Source organism: Anomalospiza imberbis, chromosome 8 (genome assembly GCF_031753505.1).
Source record: "Anomalospiza imberbis isolate Cuckoo-Finch-1a 21T00152 chromosome 8, ASM3175350v1, whole genome shotgun sequence".
Classification (NCBI taxonomy): Eukaryota; Metazoa; Chordata; class Aves; order Passeriformes; family Viduidae; genus Anomalospiza; species Anomalospiza imberbis.
In genome coordinates this window covers 35,152,741-35,176,500 of record NC_089688.1, presented here as the reverse complement: position 1 = coordinate 35,176,500, position 23,760 = coordinate 35,152,741, and the positions used below count along the sequence as shown (strand labels likewise).

Genomic DNA, 23,760 nt, shown 5'->3' with positions numbered 1-23,760 from the left:
TGCCCATCCAGCCAATTCCCTCCCACACAGAAGGAAATGCTGCAAAACACAGGGAGCACGGCCAGGTAAACATTTAAAATTTATTAAACTTTTTGGTCAAAAGAACTGAACAATTATGTACAACCCCACGGATCGGCTCGAGCAGGCGTTGGGAACGCGGTCGGATCAACGCTTCAGCGACCCCCCAGTTCCACATGTCCAGAGTTCCAAAGTGTCACAACCAACGGACAGGACAGGACTGGCTGAACCGAGCCTTTCCTGGGAGAACCTCGGGCTTTGTCCTTCCCACCCTCCTGGGACCCAGTGGCTCGGGGGGCGGTACCGGGAGGGGCGGGACGGCCACGGTTTGCTCTTGGGACTGGAACACGCCTTTGTTCCAGGGAAAACGGAGTGTAAGCACACTTGGGACTGGCTGGGGGAAAGCTTGGGGCTCTGGGAAGGAGTTCCCAGGCTGCAGGCACCTGGCAGAGTGCAGCCTCTGGCTGCTGGGGGCTGCTGGATGTGGCCCCGGGCTCATCCGGGGGAAGGGGACGTGATTTAGGCCTCTTTGGAAGAAAAAAAAAAAAAAAAAACAAAACCAAGAAAGAAACAGTACCTAAGGCTTAAAAACAAGTGAGCAAGAGAGCTCCAGCAGCTGCTGTCCTGCCAGCCGGGGCTCGGCGTGGCCCTCCCCGGGCAGCCCAGCCCGGCCCTGCTGCAGCACGGCCCGGAGTGGCTCTGGAACTGCAGTGGGAAATGCAAGATTCTACGCCAAATACTTAAAATAAACTGTTCCCTTTGTGACAAATACTAAAAAGGTTAAAAACCATAATGCACGTCAGGTCTGTCTCTGGCTGAGGGTGAGATGCACCAGAAGCTGCATGTTTATCCTCAGAGCAGAGAAGGTGTCGATGTTTTGGTTCCCTCCGTGCAAGGCCGACACTTGGTTAAGGCTGTGGATGTTTCTAGGACCCTTTCCATCTCCTACTTGGCACACACAGAGCCTTTGACAACAAATCCAGTGCAACTCCAACTCTATGACAATGCCAATGAAACTCTAAATTCAGAATCTGAAATACTACACAAAAAAGTTCGTATTAGTCTGCCAAAAAACTCGGTGTTTTGGGGCAAACCCTGTCAGAGGTGCCACCAGAACTGTTCTGCAGCAGCTCAGGACATGCAATACAAAAAGAAGACTGAATACATCCCTCCAGCTCTAAGAACACGTTTGATAGGCTGTTATTTATTAAGTGGTTTCCACCAGAAGGTGTGGTTATAGGTACAGTTGGTGAGTAAATAGCCATGGACACCTGCCTCGACCCCAGCTCAAGCCCTGCCGCAGTGCTCCGAGGGCAGGCCCTGGCCCGGGCCCGAGCAGGAATGGACAGGCATCAAGCACGAGAAATGTTCTGAAAGGCCCAAATATTACAGCAGAGAGAGCGAGAGAGAGAAATTACACTTTTATGACAACTTTTTCTTCTCAGGTGTTAAATTTTTTGGTCTATAAACTGGAAAGGAAGGCTCAGACATCAATAAATACATTTGTTTTGAGTGTTGGCCTCATTGAGCACTGTCCACCAATTCTGCCTCGGAGGGTCCTCCCCGAAAGCCGCGTGGACGCTCCCACCCCACCGAAGGCAGAACCACACCAGGAACTCAAAGCCAGGCCAGATGCTCTCCGACAGCTCAAGGGAAGTAAGTGCATCAATGTTCCTCACTGATAGGACAACAAGGCCTTCTGTTACAGATAAACAACTGAGCTGAACTATGTGAGACGAGACTCTGTCCACGGGCAGCCATCCTTAGTTAACCTTCTCCTGGAATAAATACAAGTTATTGGTGGCAGCTACAGCGATGATGTTCTCCATGGGGTGCCATGCTGTGTGCAGAATCTTCTTGTTGAAGTCCAGACTGTCAACGGTAATTTCGTCCTTCTTCCTCTTGCCAGTTGTGCACACTTTGCGTGGCTTTAGGATGGCACGAGGTTTGCTGCTCTCCCGGGAGGCCTCCAGGGTGGTGTCCCGGCGCGTGTTCCGCTCAAACGTCCGGAAGAAGTTGTTGTAAGATCCAGTCATGATTGTACTGGGTCAAGGAAAAGGAAGGCAGACCTTGTTAGAAATAAAATCCACCCCTTCCTCTCAGTCTCACACGTGACTGTCAGACCACGTTCATCACCAGGCCATGGCATTCCATTCCTCTCCTCTCCATTGGACACCTGCTCCATTCCTCTGGGACTTGAGCACTGCTTCCAGTGCACCACTTTTCTTTTAGCAGGTGTTCCCCTGTCCCCTCCTGCCACTGGCACTCAGCTGCAGCTACGTTTTGTTCATCTGCACGTGAGCAAAGCGGGCTTTCCTGGTGCTCCTCTATCCCTTTGTCCCTTGTCAACAGAAGTCAGACTGGCCTGGGCTGGGAGGGACCCCAAATCCCACCCAGTGCCACCCTGCCATGGCAGGGACACCTGCCACTGTCCCAGGTGCTCCAGCCCCAGTGTCCAGCCTGGCCTTGGGCACTGCCAGGGATCCAGGGGCAGCCCCAGCTGCTCTGGGCACCCTGTGCCAGGGAACAATTCCCAATTCCCAGTCTCCCATCCAGCCCTGCCCTCTGGCAGTGGGAGCCATTCCCTGGGTCCTGTCCCTCATCCCTTGTCCCCAGTCCCTCTCCATCCTTCCCGTGGCTCCCTCAGGCCCTGTGCGGCCACGCTGAGCTCACCCCACACTTCTCCTCTGCAGGTGAGCAATGCCAGCTCTCCCAGCAGAGCTGCTCCATCCTCTGATCATTTGGTGCCTCCTCTGGCCTGGCTCCAGCAGCTCCAGGTCCCTCCTGTGCCGGGCCAGCTCTGCAGGTGGGGCTCACCTGGGCACAGGGGCAGAACCCTGGCAATCCTGTTTGTGTGAGCTGCCTGCCGCAGGGACTCGTGCCCTGAGTGACTCGGAGCGGTTGGCAGCCCGTTCAGGGCTGGAGCCCCTCCCCAGCCCCTCACCTGTCGGAGCCGTTCCAGCAGCACTCGAACTTGTCAAAGATGCAGTCGTTCTCGTACAGGGAGCACAGCTTGCTGCGCAGGTACTCGTGCACCTGGGGACAGGGACACGCGTTGGACACGCGCGGGGGCACAGGGACAGAAGGGGCAGCTCAGCACACGTGGGTGCTGTACCTGGTAGGTCTCCACGGGCCTGTTCTCCATGTTGACGTCCCACACCTTGACAGACAGGTAGTCTCTTGTCATCATGTATCGCCCGCTGTGGCTGAATTTCACATCAGATATCGAGGATATTATTTCTGAAAAAAATGATCTGCTGCTAGGATCTTCAGGTTCCTCAAAAACTGCAGAGAGAACACACAGTTCCACATGAAACCAATGCTAGCTCTTACGGCTTCCACGTTTTCAGTACTGGAGAATTTTAAATCAGTGACCAGTTTCTTTTTGGAGAAATTTGCTGTTTGACACCTCTCAGAAATAATCTCTTCTTTAGCACTGTGGTGCTCTAGGTCACCAGAGTGCCAGATGTCCATCTCCGGCATTCAACTGGAGCACAGCACCAGCAAACCACAACTCACAGGTGTTGGGGATCAACCAGAGCAGCTAACAGCAGTGGGTACTGCAGCCATCACACCTGATCTACACATCAGCCAGAACAGCAGCAGGTGGGAACAGCAGCAACCTGAACATCAGGAGACCATTGGACCATGCACTTTTCATTAGCTCTGAACCACAGCTGTACTAAGCAAACCCTGAAATGTGAGCAGCTACATTTGCAACACAGTTTGTGTGATTTTAGAGAGCAGATCAACACACGTGTTGTTTGGATCCACAAGTCAACCTCTGAAATCAGAGATTCCTCACCCAGGCTACCCAGATCTCACTCATTTTTGACAGAACCCTTGTAGCAGGATGTGATTCAGTCACAAGCAGTTAAAATCAAAGTGCTTTTAAGTGATTTAATGCAACACTGAACCAGATCAGTGGGGTGGCCTTGCGTTAGCCATTTCCCATTGCACAAGTATTTCCTTCTAGCACCAAGAAAGCCCTCTCTGCGCTGCAGGAAGCTGGCCTGGAAGCGTCCGTGTGGCAGGCACCCCCAGGGCTGGGCACACTGCTAGAGCTCAGCTCTGCCAGCAGGGAACAGGAACACGTGGCTGTGTGCAAGGCCCGGGCAGGATCCTCACAGCTTCCACAGCAAAGCTTTCTTTCCTCACCTGCTCGTGCTTTGGTGGCTCAGCAGCCGAGGGAGCAGCCACCCTGCATCCCTGGAAACTTCCAGGGTGTTCTCCTAAGGATTCGTCCTATCCTAGCAGCTGCACTGGTCACAGGGGACAGGGATTCTGGCGGCATCAGCCCAGTTTGCAACGCACAGAGGTGCAAGAGCTGCCCTGAACTGGCATGGGGCGAGCAGATACCTTGAGAGGCACCCAGTCTGAGTGTGGCCAGCAGACAGGTCCCACTGTGGCCAAAGCACTCGTTCCTGTCAGTTTATGAGGCACAAATGGGCAAAGAGCAGCCAGGTGGGGCCTCACGCTACCCTTGTGCCCAGGGGTGGCCTGGAACAAGACAGCTGAGACGTGCCCAGCAGTGCCCAGCACTGCTGCCCTGGCGCTCCCCAGGCAGGTCGGGTCCCCCGCGGCGGAGCAGCACGGCCGGAGGGCAGGATGGACACGGGGGAGCGGGGTGGGCGGGAAGGAAGGAGGGCACTCACACTTGGAGTGCTGGTCGCACAGCGCTGAGGAGCGCATGTCGCACAGGCGGATGGTGCCCTTGCTGCTGCTGTACACAAACACGTTGCAGTGGTGCGGGTGGAACTCGGCCGCCGTGATCACCTCTGTCAGCTCCTCCATGTTGGCTGGCTTGATGTCCACGATGTCTGCCACAGCTGGTCAAGGCCTGCAACGCTTCACACTTGAATGCCAGGCAGGAAACTGGGCCAAGAGCTTCCTTTCCACCGTGTGTAAGGTACAAGAGTGGGGGACAGCCTGGAGAACTCCGGATTTTACAAGTCACAGAATCCCAGAATGGTCTGGGGTGGAAGGGACCAGACTGCTCCAAGCCCTGCCCAGCCTGGCCTTGGGCACTGCCAGGGATCCAGGGGCAGCCCCAGCTGCTCTGGGCACCTGTGCCAGGGCCTGCCCACCCTGCCAGGGATCAACTCCTAATTCCCAATGTCCCATCCAGCCCTGCCCTCTGGCAGCGGGGAGCCATTCCTCTTTGGCCTGTCATTACATGCTCTTTTAAGAAGTGCCTCTCCAGCTTTCTCCATCTCAAATCCACAGATGCTGGGCAGTTTCAGACTCCTGGAGTGAAAGAAGATCTCTCAAGAATCAAAGTCCAGCAAGTCTCCCCAGGCCTCCTGCTTCCTATTGCACACCAAATAAAGGTCATCTCTTTACCTAAAGCTTTGGAAAATCTGACCCAAAACTTCAGAAAATTACCTATTTAGGCATCAGTACTCCTCCAACTTTTATTTTACTGCAGCTTTGTCAATGTAAAGAGCTCTGTTAGTTTTAGTTGCACAAGTTTGCAGAAAGATCTGAAAATTACTTCTGCAGTTAATGGTATCATTTGACATGAAAAAATATTGAGATTTGGTTTCAAGAGAAGTGTCACTTGGTTAGGAGACCACAAACTTTGAAAAAAGTATCCACAGTAACAAAGGATCTACTTTTCATATCCAACAACTCATTTAAGCTGATTGAACTCCACGAGTTAGGGATGCTCTCACAATTCCTCAGTTTCTCCTTGGAAATCAAATCCTCTCTGATGTTTCTACTGACAGTTTTCCACTGGAGGCATGCTTGCCCTCAGGAATGACTGAGCATCCCAAAGCCTGCTCTCGCTGCATTACACCTCCAGACTTCAAAAAAAAGAATCCTCTTTTAAGCCCTGGCTTCAAACACCCACTTTAATTAGTACCACTGAAGTGGTTCTCTTGAACACAGGCAGCTGAGCTGCACCCGCTGTGCAGAGGGCACCGAAGGATACTAAAGCTCCTGTTGGTGACCTCCAGGTGCCAGAGGTTGATGCGGAGGTCGTCGGCAGACAGGTACGTGGCGTAGTCGCTGTTGACAGAGATGGAGTTGATGTGGTAGGTGTGGGCGTTGGCGAAGGTCCTGCGCGGGCTGGCCTCCACCATCAGGTCCATGGGCTTCAGCGTTGGCACCTGAGCGGGCACAGAGCACACGGGCTGGGCACAGAGTCACTGCTGACCCCCACAGGGTCACTGCTGACCCCCACACATCACCCTGGGTCACTGCTGACCCCCACAGGGTCACTGCTGACCCCCACACATCACCCAGCACAGGGTCACTGCTGTCCCCCACACATCACCCTGGGTCACTGCTGACCCCCACAGGGTCACTGCTGACCCCCACACATCACCCTGGGTCACTGCTGACCCCTCACACATCACCCTGGGTCACTGCTGACCCCCACACATCACCCTGGGTCACTGCTGACCCCCACACATCACCCTGGGTCACTGCTGACCCCCACACATCACCCTGGGTCACTGCTGACCCCCACAGGGTCACTGCTGACCCCCACACATCACCCTGGGTCACTGCTGACCCCCACACATCACCCTGGGTCACTGCTGACCCCCACAGGGTCACTGCTGACCCCCACACATCACCCTGGGTCACTGCTGACCCCCACACATCACCCTGGGTCACTGCTGTCCCCCACACATCACCCTGGGTCACTGCTGACCCCCACACATCACCCTGGGTCACTGCTGTCCCCCACAGGGTCACTGCTGTCCCCCACACATCACCCTGGGTCACTGCTGACCCCCACAGGGTCACTGCTGACCCCCACACATCACCCTGGGTCACTGCTGACCCCCACACATCACCCTGGGTCACTGCTGACCCCCACACATCACCCTGGGTCACTGCTGACCCCCACAGGGGCACTGCTGACCCCCACACATCACCCTGGGTCACTGCTGACCCCCACACATCACCCAGCACAGGGTCACTGCCTTAGGAAAGACCCTCCAGATTGAGTCCATTCCCCCTGCACTGCTAAGGCCACCACTATCCCCCGTCCCCAGGTGCCACACACAGGAGTGAAACCCCTCCAGGGATGGGGACTCTGCCCCTCTGCCCTGGCCCACGAATCCAGCCTGTCCAGTTCCCCCTACAGAGCTTCCTGCCCTCCAGCAGATGCACATCCCACTCACCTTCCATCCTCTGTCAACTCAAGAGGCCGCCCTTGATCTCCCCAGCCAGATCATCAATAAAGACCTTAAACAGAACTGGCGCCAGCACTGAGCCCTGAACCCCACAGCTTGTTTAATGGCAATTAATTAATTGCACTGCACAGATTTCTTTATTGATTCGGTGACTAAACACTTCTGAAATCCACTGAGCATGAAAAATACTGAGAGAGCACATGGATGCTGACTTTGGACACTGCCAACAGGAAACCTCCCCATCAAAGCCAGTCCTTGGTACCTCACCCAACAGCACGTGGGCTGTGTTTGTAAACAAACCCTTCAAAATGTCCCCAGACCTTGGAGGGGTGCTCAGGAAACTGGCAAGAACAGTCTCCAAGGAAATTCCCTACTTGTTCATGAACAGTCAGCAGGAATTCAGGCACACCTGGATGTCCTGCTCCCACAGCCAGCTGAGCTCAGGGGTGCCTAAGATATCCTGTCTTCCTGGAACAAGGACTGATCCATCCCAGAGCTCCCTTCCTGCCTTCCCAGTAAGTATCTCCCAGCCTGTTTACATCCAACTGACGACCACAATTAATCCACTACCTTTTATCAGGCCACTGTCCTATCTCAGCAGAGTGCTCCCAGCCTGGCTGTGACAGCACAGGTGCACTAATGGGAACGATCAGGAATGGGACTTGGAAATGCCACGGTCTCTGTGTGAAGCGCTGCTGCTCCTCCATGGCCGTGTCCCCATGAACATGGACACTGTGTTTCTGTAACAAAACCTGCCAACAGAGCCCCAAAGCTCCTGGTACACTCTGGCTCTCCAAACCCTGAGCATTTTATACATGAAGGTACCTCCAGGTGAGGCTTTTCCTCCAGCCAGCTCTTGTTTAGATTTGGCTCATCCATCAGCCTTTCCAGGCTGCAGTGCCTGCAAGGGCTGCAGCCCAGAGCAGCAGCAAGTACCGGGGACTGACTGGAGAGGTTCCTGCAGCTGCTGCTCTCTCCGTGCAGGACGCTGCCTTAAGGAGCCCAAAGTGCCTCTCTCTCCAGTGCCCCAGCTGGTGCCTGCTCCAGCAGGGCAAGGCTGCAGAGCCCAAAACTCCACCGGGACCTCCTTCTACCACAGGATCCTAAGGGAAGTCCTTGGGTTTAGCTGCTCTCATTGAACACTCAATCCAACCCTGGCTTGCACACACGGAGGCAGTGGATATCCTTTCCCAACACATTCTGTACACCCTAAGCTTCTGTTCAACGTTCAGCTTTGGCAAAAGCAAGACAAACCCCCAAGAAATGCCTCCAGCTGAAGCCCCTACCATGGAGGGGAGCTTTGAGAGCAGCTAGAGCCTCAGTTCTGCTCCTGCTGATGGTGGAACAACTTGAAACCCCAGGAAAAACCACAACCCCATCTTTCATTTCTTGGGCTCCCGCTCCAAATGATCCCAAGTTTGGAGCACTAACCATACCACTACAGCATAATGTCCAAGACTATTCCAGTGCACATTAGGTTATCCAAATGCTTGGAACTTGCTCTAACAAACACACCTTTATCCAGCCACAGAATACCCTATTCCAATTTCTGAGTCATACTCTTAGAAATACACTATTATAATAATGAAAGTTTTCCTCAAGCTTTCCAGAAGAACTTTTTTAAATTGTTTTTATACATAAGAACAAGAAATGCCTCCATTTTTTCCTGAAAGTTTTCAATGAGCCTGACCCAAACACTATTTTTGATCTGCACATTTCAGTTTGGTAGCACAAAGATCAAGAAGAGCATGCAGAGAGATACTCAAAGTCAAGGAGCAGAGACGTACCCGTAGTTCTGTGACTCGGAAAGGCTCCCTAAGTCTTCCATCTTCATCTTTTAAATTATAACCTTCGGCTCGTTTATCCCTTTCACTTATTTTCCATAGTTTAATAGTTTTATCTAAAACCAAAAAATTCACATGCTTGAGAATGGATTGAATACAAAACCAAACCAGTAAATATGGACTCAGCAGAGTGGACACGAGTGACCTGTCTGCAGCGGGACCCTGACAGAGTTCTTTACCCACAATGTGAGGTGCAGTTTGAATAAGATCCCAGTTTGTGCCTGGGCAGTAAGGCCCTGTGCCTCCCACTCACCCAAATGCCACTGCCTGGGGAGAGTTTCACACACCAATTACTCAAATTCCCCACTAAGCCCTGGATGATTAGCTGAATTACACCTGGAGACCACTGCTAGGGACCAAACCCAACAAACACAGGAACCCCCTGTACTAACTGTCCTAAAGGAAACCAGGTTTGTCCCAGGTACCTGCTCAGAGCCAGCCAAAGGCAGAGATCAGGATCTGCCCCACTCTTTGGGGGTCCAAAGGAATGCACTTTGCCAGGTGTTACCAGGGAAGTGATCCAAGTGCAGGTAGTGAGTGCACACTTGTCTCACCCAATGGCGAGATCCTTGGCTAACTGGAGCCAAACCTCTCCTCCCCAAACTCCTGCAGAGCATTTCAGATTACACAGTTTAAAGAATGCTTTATTAAGACTTCTATCAGAGGAAATTGTTTTAATTGCACAGACCAGCAGACAGAAGTCACTCCTGCTTTTAGAATTTCACCATGACCTCACAAACTGATAGGAATAATGTATTCCTCTGATAATAAGAGCAAGTTTTTTCCACAGAATAGTTTAGGTTGGAAAATACCTTTAAGACATGAGTCTAACTGTTCCCAATAACCATGTTCCCAGTTCTACAATTTCATTTACAGATGCTCTATGATGCACCAAAACTAAACAGACCAAATATTCACATAGCTAACATTACAATCAAAACATATTTTGCATGTAGTTAGAGAAGACATTAAAACAACCCCAAAATATGTCAGAAAAAAACCCCAAGTGTATGACAGGTAAGACAAAATTCCAATGGCAAAGTTCTTTGTGCAAAAGAAAGGGCCCTTACCATTTGTAGACAGCAGGAAGTGAGCAGCATTCTGTTGTGGTAACCACCTAATTTTATTAATTTTTTCCTCAATTTCTAGACTTTTCAAGTAGTCAAACTCAGGCTCGTGACTCTGGAAGGTACTGTAAACATTGTATTCTCCCCGAGAGAGAGGACGGCTTTTAGTCTGCAAGAAAAAGAGCATTTCTTGAGGCTGGTGGCACTGGGTCCCTCAGAAATGGCCCACACAAAACCATCACTAGAAGTTGTCAATCAGAACATCAGCTTTCACAACAGCTCTTGAATTTTGAACCTTCAGTCTGTGATATTGTACCCAGTTTAGCATCAATACAGTGCACACAGCCTTCCTCTTTAGAAATGTAGGTTTATGTATCAATAATCTGTGTACCCTTCAGGCTTTGCTATTCTCATGTGGTGGGTGTGGGAGCAAGGAACAGAGAGCAAAGTCCCAAAGTTCCCCAGATTTGCATTATCAGATTTGACACAACTTGTTATCAGGCTTTCTGAGTAAGTTGGTGTCAGTGGTTTGTGCTGCAGAACAGCCCCAGGGCTGCCGTTTGCCCTGCAGTGTCTCACGGCTGTGGAGTTCCCACACTCTCACTTAACTCTCAGACCTTACATGACTTTACTCCCTATGTCATTGACTTGTAAGAATTTCGGGCAGGTTCCTCTCCCCTGACCCCATCCAGAAGTTCCCTGCACTCAGAGTGAGCTGCCTTGGCACTGGTGCTTTCCCTCTCTACTCACACATTTGGTTGGAGTAATTGCTGCTTGCAAGTGAAGACGAGTCCTAGGAGCCCAGGGCATGATGCAGAGCATTCCAGGGTGCTTTCCCAAATCCCAGGTGTCTGGGGAACTGTATAACCACCCCAAGCTGTCACTGACCTAGTTAACCTAATCTTAAATCCAAACTGGGTAAAAAATATGGTTATTATTTTAAGGTTCCAGCATTATACACTTATTTTAGATTCTTTCCTGCAGTTCTGACCATGACAAAAGAAATGTCTCTCATTCCCAACTCTTCCCTCAGTTTCCATGTGTTCCCAAGGAGACAGCTGAAAACTCCAGTGTGAACAGTCTGACCTGGGGTTTGTTTTTCCCCACTCTCCGAGGAAGTGCTGCGACAGGCAGGTTTTGTCTTAGGAACAACTGAGAGCCAACCCATGATAGTGCCTCTCCATGGCAGGCAAGTCCAAGATGCTGAGAAGTTCAGGATGTGCCTGAGGCACTTCTGACCTTATCTCTGGGCCTCAGTTAAGCCTCTGGCCACCCCCAGTAAATGATGAATGAGCCGGGAGCTGTGTGGGTGCAGCCAGGTACCATTGCAGCAGTGCTGGCACCTCACTGCTCCAGAGCCTCCCAGGACAACCAGAGAGGCACCTGTGGGACAGGGCTGGGGCCACCAGCACAGTGAGGAGAAATGCAAAATACTGGCCAGGTGTTCATTAACAGAGCATCATCGGAGCCCCACGAGGAGAGCAGAGGGGTTCAGCTGGAGAAATCCCACAGCACCCAAAGATCTGCAATATTCATGTACAGATGAGCTGAATTAAAATTCCATGATCAATTCTGGTATTTCTGACCCAGGAGAATGCTCAAACCCTCAAATTCCCCTCAACTCCTCAAAGGACAGGATATGCAGACGCTTTGGTGGGAACTGCCATGTGGAATACTGACTTTTTAAAGAACACAATCCCAGATTCCTCCCAGACATGACAATTACTCTTCAGCACTTGGTGGACGTTCCCCATCCCCACTGCTGCTCGGGATATCCCAGCTCAGGGATGTGGCTCAGGATGAACACACAGGAACATTACAGCACTGTCACACAGCTGAACTCATGAAGAGGGGCTGTGGAAGTGCAGGAGGGACAGTGCTCCCACCCTCCTGACGGGAAACGCTCAAGTGTTTCTGGAGAAGTGGCTGTTCCCACTGATTTTAAATCCTCTAAAAAATTTTAACCACCTTATCCTGTAGTGGTTGCAGCTTATTTCCTGAACTTCTTTTACATTCTCTCCCAGAGCATTGTGATTTATCTCAGATCAGCCTGACCCAGTGGAAAAATTCAAGAGAAAGTCCAAATTCTGCAAAGTGACACTGAGGACACCAGGTACATATAAAGAGCTCACTTGGATTTTGGGGAGTCTTTTTTTTTTTATGGAAGGAGGGAGGGGAGCCCTCACGAGACCAACTTACCAAGTACAGCACAGGGCAGATTCTTAGAAATTTGGCTAACTTGGGGTTTCCTGAGGAAAACTCTCCATTTTAAAACTCAGGGCATGAACAGATGAAGTGAGACTGTGCAACACAAGAACAGTGTAGTAACAATGCTTTTGTTTTTGAGTCACTGACCTCTTGTTCCCTTTGAAATATAACCACTCTGCCACCTTTGTCTCCTGTTGCAAGAAGATCACCAGTGTAATTAAATTCAACTGTTGAAATTATATCAGCTGTAAAGAGAACAGAAATAAACCAGCACTGTAATGTGGAAAGCAAATCAAGGAGTTCCAAGAGTTGAGCACAAAAAAAGCATTATAACTCATATTAATGCAATGACAAAATTCTTCATTTACATCCCCAAATGCAGCCATGTTTCAAAGCCTGACACACTTTTACTGACAAGCTAAAACATTTATTCCTCAGTGCAGGCCTTTAGTCACCAGAGGCACACTGGCTTAGGAATCCAAGGTGTGTGTGCTGCCCCTGGGCAGTAATAAGGGAGTGTCCATGGGGATGTCCCTGCCCCGAGCCTCCCAAGGTGTGGGCAGTGACCCTGCAGTGTCCATGGGGATGTCCCTGCCCCGAGCCTCCCAAGGTGTGGGCAGTGACCCTGCAGTGTCCATGGGGATGTCCCTGCCCCGAGCCTCCCAAGGTGTGGGCAGTGACCCTGCAGTGTCCATGGGGACAGCCCGGCCCCGAGCCTCCCAAGGTGTGGGCAGTGACCCTGCAGTGTCCATGGGGATGTCCCTGCCCCGAGCCTCCCAAGGTGTGGGCAGTGACCCTGCAGTGTCCATGGGGATGTCCCTGCCCCGAGCCTCCCAAGGTGTGGGCAGTGACCCTGCAGTGTCCATGGGGATGTCCCTGCCCCGAGCCTCCCAAGGTGTGGGCAGTGACCCTGCAGTGTCCATGGGGATGTCCCTGCCCCGAGCCTCCCAAGGTGTGGGCAGTGACCCTGCAGTGTCCATGGGGATGTCCCTGCCCCGAGCCTCCCAAGGTGTGGGCAGTGACCCTGCAGTGTCCATGGGGATGTCCCTGCCCTGAGCCTCCCAAGGTGTGGGCAGTGACCCTGCAGTGTCCATGGGGATGTCCCTGCCCCGAGCCTCCCAAGGTGTGGGCAGTGACCCTGCAGTGTCCATGGGGATGTCCCTGCCCCGAGCCTCCCAAGGTGTGGGCAGTGACCCTGCAGTGCCCATGGGGATGTCCCTGCCCCGAGCCTCCCCCAGGGATCCCACCCCGGTGGGTGCATCCTGCCAGGTGTTCTGCTGCTCCCATGGATCCAGGTGAGGCTGAGGCACACCTGCCTTTCCCAAGCCAAGCACTCAGAGAGTTACTTACTTCAGGAGCCTGGAACAGGCAGCTCTGCTCGGCCAAAGGGGCAAAATAGAAACAAAATTCTTCAGCTGAGCTTCCTGAACCAGCTCCCTGCAGAAGCACCAGCGAGGACACAGGGAAGCAGGAGAGCAAAGGAAAAGCCCTCGGGACCTGCAGTGCCCTGGAGCCGGGAGACAGGCCAGTGCTTATCCCCCAGAGCAGCCCCAGTCCCTCTGGGAGGCGGCAATAAAGAAATAATTGCCACTGAACAACCCCAGTCAAGGGGAGGTGAGATAAGGAGCTGGAAATGTCTGTCCCGGGGCTGGGGCAGATGGTAACAAACCCGACAAAGCACTCAGCAAACATTGTTCCTGCTGGGCCTGCTCATATCAAATATTGCATTTATGATGCAGATAGCAAAATTCTGAGGTTTGAAGTGTATGATATCAATTAGTTCCAGAGTGTGCAATTGGAGACTCCCTGGAAACTCCTTTCCTGTATTGATCTTGATGTGCTATCTTTGGAATTCCTTTCAATAATGCCCCACTCTCACAAGGAAGGTGATTAGAAACACTAACCAGTTTTCTCAATATAAATTCATTTTTCATCTTTTATCAATGATGCTCTTAGAAGTTTTTTCCTAGTATGGAGAGATAATGATTTACCTTCTTGGATTAAAAAAAATATTATTTAGAACAACTAAATAAATGAGTAAATATAATCTTTCTATGGATTTATGCCAGCCTTCAATATCACATTACTAACTAGCTTTTGGACACATCCAGTTTTAAAATCGCCTTTCTTTAAAGGGAATTACTAGTCAATTATCAGTTATTATTAATTATACACAGGGATTTTAGAAGACACAGTGGAGAAGCAGGAAACCAAGGAAAAAGAAACAAACTGGGAAGGTAAGCAATCAGTGAAGTGACTTCACTGGGAATTTTATGACATTTTCAGTAGTCAGATAGGAAGAAGCCCTTGAGTTATGAAAGTTTATTAGCAGCAAAACTAATATTCCACTACCACCCCCACCTGCAAGCCCTTCTAGCAAGGATGCCTGTTACCTTTGCAGACTCAGGAAAAATAGCAGCAATAAATGCCACCTTAACACATACAATTCTTTCAAGTCACAAAAGCCACTTTTCCATTTTGTTTTAGAAAAGGAAAAAGTTATTATTAGCTTCTCCCATTTTCTACTGGAGTATTCACACAATTATTTGCTCAGAATAATCTGTGTATCATTTTTGTTTCCCAAAATTGCCCAAACCAGCTGCTGACACAGCCATTATTCCCCAGCAGTGCTATCCAGACAAACAGAATCTTGGGTGGAAACACACCAAAACACAGACACTACCCAAAATCCATGGCTTGAAACAAGAAATGCAGGGAGAGGAGGGTAAAGAAAATGTACTGAAATAGTCTGTCACCAACATGCTCCAGGGAACAGAGAACTGGGGGGGGGGGAGGCACAGCAGGACAAAAATAGAGAAGCTGCCTTCAAATATTTTCTAAGTTACAAAATTTGGAATATGAGCAAATACCTGCTTTAATAGCACTGTACTTGTTTTATCCATAAATGTATGAATTATAAAGTTTTCCCTATAGGCATGTTTAATTGAAGGAGATCAATCCCCCAAATCATTCCACCCACTATCCTCAGCAATCTACTCTATCTCAAAGCAGGTGAAATAAAAAAATATTCCAAGACTCCAAGTAAAGCACAGAATGAATTCCAAACCATCCCTGTTCTGCTCAACACTTCACCCACCTACATTTGCTCTTCACTTCCAAGTCAGCTCAGAACTTTTGGGAAAGAACAAAGCAAACCTCTGCAGGCTCTTCATAGCTGCATTAACTCTGGGACTTCTAAGCTTTTTTATCAGATACCATAACTGCTTCTTCGGTGTACAAGCACCAGTCTTATCCCCTTGCCTTTCAGCCTCTTCTCCATGCCAGCAGAGTAACTCCCAATGGAATGTGGGAAAGGGTGAGCAAAGCCAAACCAGTGTGATATTTGCTCATGGACAGCACCCCGAGGCTCTCTTCTCAGGTACTGCTTTTCTAGAAACAGAGGTTTGTCCAGCTGTCCCACCAGTTCTGTTCCTGTGGGGCTGGGACTTGCTCTGCATCCATGTAAATCCTCCTCCTGTTACCAGGGAGGGCAGCAACGCCCGGGACTTCACAGTAACATACAAGGCTGGCAATATTTCTTTCCAGACAAGAAAAAGTCATGCTTAGCCTCACTTCTGGAAATGAGTTCCAACTTGGTTACAATGCATCCCGGAGAGAAACTCAGAGCTGTTTTCACAGCTGGTGTATTAAAAGGATTGTTGGCAACTACACTGTGATTCTGTAGTATCCCCCAAATTTAAGAGCACTCATCACTTCCATGGGTAGGAAACACCACCCCAACACATCAGAGGCCACAAATGCAGCTCTACAGTAATGCGGTGGAGCCCACTGCCTGCCTCAGGACAGCCCTGTAAGCCCTGACAGATGTGTCAAAGTTCAGTCCGAGTGCTCGGAGCCTTTCACCATCTCTGCTGAGGGCGAACCTTCCTACGAACAACTCCTGCCAGAATTCTGGGAAGTTTACAGCCTCCAGAGCCTCCTGGGCAAGTTCTGCTGGGAGTGGAGGGAGCTGGGGTGGCAGAAACCAGCTTTTGTTAGGATTTGGAGATGACAGCAAGCTTACACCTGCAAACTAACTTAATCCCCCCCGGCTTCATCCCGGGTATTTCTGACACCGGTATCAACGCCCAGGCTCTCAGCTGAGGTAATGGAGAATGCAAAGAGATCCACAACATCTACATCAGGTGCCTAAAATTAGCTCCTGTGAACTTTTCCTCTGTAAGCTGGCCGTGCATTGCTGCTCTGGTTAAAACCCAAACCTGAAAACATGGAATTACCTGATGGCTCACCCAGGAGAAAAGGAATTTGCAGCTGCAGCTCACATTCAGGAACAACACTAATGAGACATGGTCAGCACCAGTGCCTCTCATCCTCCTGGGCCTCTTCAGAGCCAGTGACAAACCCGCTCTTTAGACACGTAGTGAAAAGGAACCAAACGCTCACAGCTCTCTAACAGCACCTAAAAAGGAGGCTGCTCCAGCTTCCAGGGCATTTTAACTTAGAATTTTCCAAGTATGTAATGGACAACGTACCACTTCAGCACACAGCCTGAACAATGCCTGCCTGCAAACCTGGCTCCTGTCCTGCTCCCCGGAGAGGAGTCTGAATGCACAGCCCCATTTCCCATGAGCCATCCTGGGACCAAAGCAGGAACTTCTGTAAGGCCCAGGGAAACCTCTGCAGAGGCTCCTGCTTTGAGAAGAAATGGCTGACTTGGCCTCAGGCACATGGCTGGCATGGACTGTCAGGGAGACTGCCAGTGGGACTTGAGCAGAGGGAATATTTCTGTGGCTGTGATCAAGGTCAGAGGTGACACACCTTCCCCTCCAACACTGTTATCCTTCAAAGCTGGAGCTATCCCGTGGCTGGCTGGACAAAGCTGTGGGAGGCACTGTGTGGTCTCCCACAGTGGATGGGAAGCAGAGAGTGCAGAAGGGATCAGTGCAGAAGGGATCAGTGCAGGTTATCTGCTCCTTCATCAACTCAGAGAGCAGACACTGGGATCTCCCTGGAATGCTGTGCTGAACTGTGTGACATGACATCAGAAGGAACACAACTCTCTTTGCAGCAGACAGGGACAACAGACCATTCTGAGGGACCACAGGTGACAAATGTGGGCAGTGAGAACAGCAAGGAGCCATCACTTCAGAGCAACTCGGGAAAGAAAAAATATAATAGGAGCAAATAAGATCAGTCAAAAAAAAAAAAAAAAAAACCAAAAACAAACAAAAAAAAAACCCAGAGAACCTCTTTATAGGGGAGAGATTATCAAAGAAAATGAAGCAATTTAGAGACCAGTACCTGCTGAAGAGCAAATAATAGAAAAAAATGTTTAAAAACCAAAATCCTATTGGAGCATAACAAGTTCCAGACACACAGGGCCTCAGAACTGCTTGTCACTGATCTGCAGTAACTGCACTTCCCCAACACTCCCATGGACATGCAGCTGCACTGAAGGTGCTGGGGTGGGCAGAGGGAAGCAGGGCTGTGAAGTCAGACAGCTCTCCAGCTGGGATGGCTGCAGGTACCACAGCAGGAGCTGCTGGCAGCACCCTGCTCCAGCCTCCTGTGCTGGGCGGGCAGGCAGTGCTGCCCTCGCAGCCACTGCACGACTCCGACTCCAGCACCCACTTCTGCCCCGCAGCCTCTGCCTCCTCCCTGTCCATGTCACTGACCTGCTCCCAGGTGAAGGAGGGCTGTCCCCTACGGCTGCCAGGAGAGCCCGTGGAACAGGGAGGGCCAACGTGCAGTGGGGAGGGACTGACTGCTCTTGCTGTCAGTGCTCCTAAAGTGCTGTTTCCTAACAGCTGATAGAAATCACAACTGTACTGAAATATGAGCCAAAGTTTACAGCTGCCAACAACCACCTGACAATATACATACACATCCAAATTCCTCAAATCACCTATTTTTCAGAATATGCCTCCTTATATACTCAATTTTTACATTTCCACTTCCAGGATTTCTTTGAAGAGTTAACACAGGAGTGAAGCGTACCAGAAATCAGGAGAATAAGCCAAAGGGATATAGTTTTGCTCAGACCAAACGTCTCTCAGCTTACGCGGCTAAACACTCTGCCAACCGAAAATATTCGTAAAGTCTAACCATCTTTTTATGCCCTAATACTCAAATCACTTGTGAAATTGGCTTGAATTGCCTTAGGCACCTGGCAGGGTTTAACGTAGTCCAAAATAACTCTGCTTTTGGGACTAGTTGAAATCCTTGAACAGATTTAAGGTAAAGCAAGAGCAGGGCACTGGCCAGCTGGGAAGCAGAAGCTCCTGGAGGTCAGTGCTGCTGCTGACAGGCCATGGCAAACTCCAAACATCTTGTTTGGAGTTGTGTGGGAAAGCCTGCCAGCTCCTGTGTGTCCTGGATACCTGGAGCTGAGCCACCTGGCTCCTGGAGGAGCACGCAGGCTGCTCCGCTGGGAGCGCTGGGCACAGCGTGGACGTACAGACAGACGGACAGACAGACAGCAGCAGCACCCCCAGCCACCCCTCAGGGGGAGCACAGCACCGCAGGGCTGCGGCTCATGGCAGATGTGAGTGCCGTTCCCTCACGCATCTCTGTGTTTTCTGTCAATGGAACCGACCTGACACTGGGAGTCCCCTGAATGACACCCCAAAAAAGCTGTCTTCTGAGCTTGGGGTGCACAGAGCTGTCTGCGTGTGTCACTGCAGGGAAAGCCAGACCAGCATGGCACGAAAAGGAGCAGCACAGCCAGAGCCCAGTTACACAGATGTGCTCCCTTCCTGCCTGCAGAGCTTGCCCTGCCTTCCCTACAAGCCATGAAAAGTTCTGGAGGCTGTTTCTCAGATTCGTGACAAAATCCAGTACTCTTTGTGCAAATCTACTGCCTCGGTATTATTTTTTAACCTTTGGAAGACTAATTCCAATAAGCTTTCTCCTACTAGAAGTGTATTTAATTAATTCATGCTATTGTTAGTTTTTTCTAAGTAGCTCATTGTGATGAGTTTGGGTGTACTTCTATCGGGAGTTCATAAAAGTCTTTACATGACAAGAAAATCAAATTTTTCTTTCAGTTGAAGCTTTCACATCTTCCCATCCTTTAAAAAAATAGTGGGTTTTGTCATTGTTCATTAGGCTTTTCCCTCTGCACACAGCCTGCCCGTCTGCAGGGACAAATCCAGTGGCTCCCCCTGCTCACACAGGAAGACTTGCACTAATTCCCGTATTCCCACTACTCAAATTGCTCTGTTGTGCATTCCCACTTACAGCTCTGCAATTGCTACTCACTGCTTATTCAAACTCTTCACCATTCACAAGCTACATCTTACCAAAGCTTCATATTTCATCAAAATATAATGATGGAATCCCAGCCTGGTTTGTGTTGGAAGGAATCCCAAAGCCCACCCAGTGCCACCCCTGCAGGGGCCGGGACACCTTCCACTGTCCCAGGCTACTCCAGCCTGGCCTTGGGCACTGCCAGGGATCCAGGAGCAGCCACAGCTGCCCTGGGTAACCCTAAGGCTTCAGGGAGGCCCTGCTCATGGCAAAGCACTGGCTTTCAAGGAAAAACCCAGCCCAAACCCAGCTTACAGCCCACCTTCTGCCCCTCTGCAGCACAAGTGTCACCTCCAGGCGTGACCAGTGACTTCGGGTGACAGCAAACAGCACATGGCTCTGTAGTCACTAGTCCCCTACCTTCCAGTTCTTACAGGAAAAAGACATTATTAAAGCTTACAACCAATTTTGCAACTCCCTTCATGCAACTGAACCAGACATCACAGACCTGCACCTCTGCTGTAAGAGTTTTTTAAAGCACAAAACCATGCCTGAATTTCCTTTAAGAACAGAACAGGCCAAGTGAATTCCTGAACCACACACGAGAACGTCTCAAACCACTGATTTGTAACTACAATTTCTAAAGAACATTTCTAAATCACTTCTAGCTGCACTCAGGATTACAGGCTAACATATTTTTATTAGATTGTGGTTGTCTTTGCTCCTTGTGTTCTGCTTCCTGGCAAACTGCTGAGGTGTCTGACCCGGCACCTAACAGGCAGCAAAAGCAGAAGGAGAGTTGGCTGAAGTGATGGTAACAAGGCATGTCTCCGTTTGGCAGGGCAGTCAATCAATACTAGTCACTACCTAGAGAATTAAAAAAAAAAAAGTTTACTTCTTGGATCATTAACTGGAGAAACAGCAATGCATCCAGCAGTGGTCATGGATTAGATGCAGAACATCTGGCCCACAGGAATTTGGGCACATCTGTACATTATTTAATAAACAGATTTACACTTTACTTGCCCCAGAAAAAAAGAGCTTCCCAAAACAGACAATTTTGAATGTGCAAAACAAATTCAACACTGAAATCATGGAAGTGATAAAGTCTCTGGCAGCATTTGTATTCTCTATTTAGAAAGGTCTTTCTACAAAACAAGCAACCCAAGAATCACAAGTTCCATGGGCAATCAGTGCAAGTTTTGGAGTCACGTGGTTAACATTAACAACAGAATTACAACACAATCTTTAATTAGCTTTGTTTTCAAATTGTGATTGCTGCCATCCCTAATATTAAGTCTTTCACTCAATCTGTTTTATCCTCAGTCCTCTTCCCTGAATTGAACTAAACTTTTCCATTCTAGAAAAGTCATATCCAACCCTTTACAAAATCCATATTCAATAAGTGATGGATTATCCTGGTCTCTCAGAAACAGTCAGACTGAACAGTGCCCTTCTCTTTCCTGACACAGAGCCTGAACAGAGGTCAGGGATTAGTCACCGAGGAAAGGCAAGGCACGGACAAGACAAAGAGGAGACAGTGATTTTCTGTATTAATGACCCAGTTAGGAACATCCAGCTGCCAATCTGATACAGTTGTCCCAGTGTTTGTGATGAAGCCAGACACCTGAGATACAACTATGGAATATAAAATGAATGTTAGAACTGCACTGTAAAAGAAGGGACTTTCTGGTAAAGTCGCCTGGCTGAGCAGTTTCAACTCCTGAATAAACCTCTAAGAAAATCCAGCAAAACACTCTGCATGGAATAGGCTGGACAGCAACTTCATGGCGTCCTCCTCCTCTAGAGAGCTGATTTTTTACAAAATATACCAAAAAACTGACAGCAGTAGCAAGTTTGCACCGTCACAAAAATGTATGTGCAATTTGAAGGCTGTTTCAAGGCAACAGTTGTCCATTAAGCAGGTTTAGATGTGCAGTTTGGTAAGAGAGGATTTAAAAGATGGTACTGAGTAAATATGTCCCTAACTGAGGCCCAAAATCTAGCCATGTATTTGTACTCTTACTAGGAAATTAAATTTGGGCAGTTATGAGCAAATAAATAGCATTTTTTATTCAATTTCAAGGCAAAATGTAATAGGAGGGGAAAGGCCACAAATCAAAACAAAAAAATCAAGAAGTCACAAAGCCTGTAAATAGTTCTGGCGTTCCCACAGGAAAACAAAACTTTAATGGTAGTTTTGCAAAACCAGGTGCTGAATGATTCCCGGAGCTCTCCCGCTCTGTGCAAATCCAGGCTGCTCAGGAGTTACCTGGGAAGCCAGGTGCCCCCAGGAGCCATATGTCCCCAGGACTATATCCTTTACTCATGGAGAACTGGCTTTTAGTCACACAGGTGACAGAGCTGAGAAAAAAGAACCATTTGAAAAACATACAAGCTACTTCTACACATTTCTACAAGATTTCTGGGAACTTCAGAGCAAGCTACAAAACATACAGAGGGGAGAAAAAGGAAGAAAACAACTCAGTGAGACTAGTTTCTCGAGCAGTTTCCAGTCTATCCCTCCAATGGCCATTATTTTAAATGGAATGCCAAACAAGTGGCATGAAAATGAAAACACTGTCAGCCCAATTTCCCCGTAGCAGGCAGCAAGGGAAAATATTTACTGCATCCAGTAATAAAAATAAAATCCCAAACCCAAGCTGAGCACACACGGCCCTGCAAGTTAATTCACACTACAGAAAGGAGCACTGCCAGCCTGGACAGTTAGAACACAGGAAATTTAGGGGCAAAAAAGGAACTTTCTCATCAGAGTCAAGCAAAACTCCACCCAGGTTCTGCACACTACAGCAAACACTTTTCCCAGTTAAAACATTTCTTGTTTTCTACTCTGTCCAAAACATGAAGTGCCTGGAAAGTTTCTGAGAAATGTGAAGGTGTGCCCTTTTTCCCTGCTTAATATCCCTATTTATAGCTCCCAAACGTTAACAAGTGGGAATCAAATCTCTCCACAGCTGCAGGAACCCTTTAAACTGCACTTTTCAATGCAGCACAAATGACAGAGCTGCACTCTCTGTGCGTCAGAGCGAAACTTGACAAGCCTGACAGACTCCACTGGTGTTTCTTTTTTTCCTCTCCCTGTATCATATCACTGTTGTTACCTTTTATCCTAAGCCCAGAACTGTAGACAGTTATCCTAAGCCCAGAAGTGTGCCCAGTTCTGGGCTCCTCAGGACAACAGAGCCAAGGAGCTACTGGAGAGGGTCCAGAGAGGCCACGGAGTCCTTTTGGGACTGGAGCATCTCTGAGATGAGGAGGGACTCTGGGAGCTGGGCCTGCTCAGGCTGGAGAAGGGAAGGCTGCGAGGGGATCCCAGCAAGCCGTACAAATCTCCCCAAGGGCTGTCAGAGGCCGGTGCCAGAGCCAGGACAAGCAGCACTGGCCAGGAGCTGAGCCACAGCAAGTTCCACCCCAACGTGAGGAAGAACTTCTGTGCACGGAGGGGCAGAGCCCTGGAGCAGCTGCCCAGGGAGGGGCTGGGGTCTCCTCCCCAGAGCCGTTCTGAAGCCTCCTGGACGCGCTCCTGAGTGCCCTGCTCCAGGTGCCCCTGCCTGGGCAGGGGTTGGGCTGGGTGATCCCGGGGGTCCCCTCCAACCCCAACTATCTAGGGATTCACACGAAAGACCTGGAGGAAGGCGCCGTGACTGCTCTGTGATGCTCTACGGGTGGGAGCTCGCTTAGTCATGGCACACACCCCCCGGCACGGCCGGGGATGCTGCGGCGCTGCCCCGCGGCCGCCCGGGAGGGCTCAGCGTGTCGGGGCTCCCCTCACCTTCCGCCACGTCCTCGTCGATCGCCCCCTTCACCTGCAAGAAGCACCACTGCACCTCGTTGCTGCCGCCGCCGTCCCCTCCAGCTCTCGCCACTACTGCGGAGGGAGAAAGGGCGGTGAGAGAGGGAGGGAGAGAAGGGACCCGCGCCGACCCCCGGCCCGGACCCCTCGGGGCCGCCGCGCTCCCGCATCACCCGCCGGTGCCGCCCGGCGCGGCCCGGCCTGCGGCCGGCTCCCGCGGCCCCGCGGAGCCGACCCGCGGCCCATCCCGGCGCGAACGCGGAGCCGAGCGCGGAGCGCGGACACAGACCTGCCATGGCGGGGGGAGCCGCGGGAGCGGGGCCGGGAGCGGGGCCGGGAGCGGGACGGAGCCGCCCGGAGCCGCGGGAGGGTTCGCGGTTTCAAAATGGCGCCCATTGCCGGGCGGCCCGGCCGTGACGTCACCGCCGGCTCCCCTCAGGGAGGGCGGGCCG

The 23,760-nt window shown here is 50.4% G+C and overlaps 1 protein-coding gene across 3 annotated transcripts; it reads right to left on the bottom strand.

The window, feature by feature from the left end:
* Positions 1-66: 66 nt before the first annotated feature.
* On the bottom strand, positions 67-23,760 carry PPP2R2D (protein phosphatase 2 regulatory subunit Bdelta). 3 transcript variants are annotated; one of them, XM_068198365.1, is made up of 10 exons: positions 23,598-23,760; positions 23,288-23,380; positions 12,433-12,530; positions 10,081-10,246; positions 8,954-9,066; positions 5,954-6,131; positions 4,674-4,838; positions 3,134-3,303; positions 2,963-3,054; positions 67-2,061 (listed from the first exon to the last, which is right to left on the bottom strand). In XM_068198365.1, the coding sequence occupies exons 1-10, from the start codon at positions 23,602-23,604 to the stop codon at positions 1,782-1,784; spliced, it is 1,362 nt and encodes a 453-aa protein (XP_068054466.1). In that variant the 5' UTR covers positions 23,605-23,760; the 3' UTR covers positions 67-1,781. The 3 variants fall into 3 exon arrangements, with proteins under 3 accessions (XP_068054466.1, XP_068054465.1, XP_068054464.1); XM_068198364.1 differs by having other exon boundaries at positions 23,288-23,383; positions 23,598-23,758; XM_068198363.1 differs by having other exon boundaries at positions 23,592-23,619.

What these genes read in the sequence shown, in the direction of transcription:
- PPP2R2D (XM_068198363.1), bottom strand. An exon ending in GGCCCGTGGAGACCTACCAG is followed by an intron (nt 3,055 to 3,133) that starts GTACAGCACCCA and finishes CCCTGTCCCCAG; the next exon opens with GTGCACGAGTACCTGCGCAG. An exon ending in TGCTGGAACGGCTCCGACAG is followed by an intron (nt 2,062 to 2,962) that starts GTGAGGGGCTGG and finishes TCCTTGACCCAG; the next exon opens with TACAATCATGACTGGATCTT.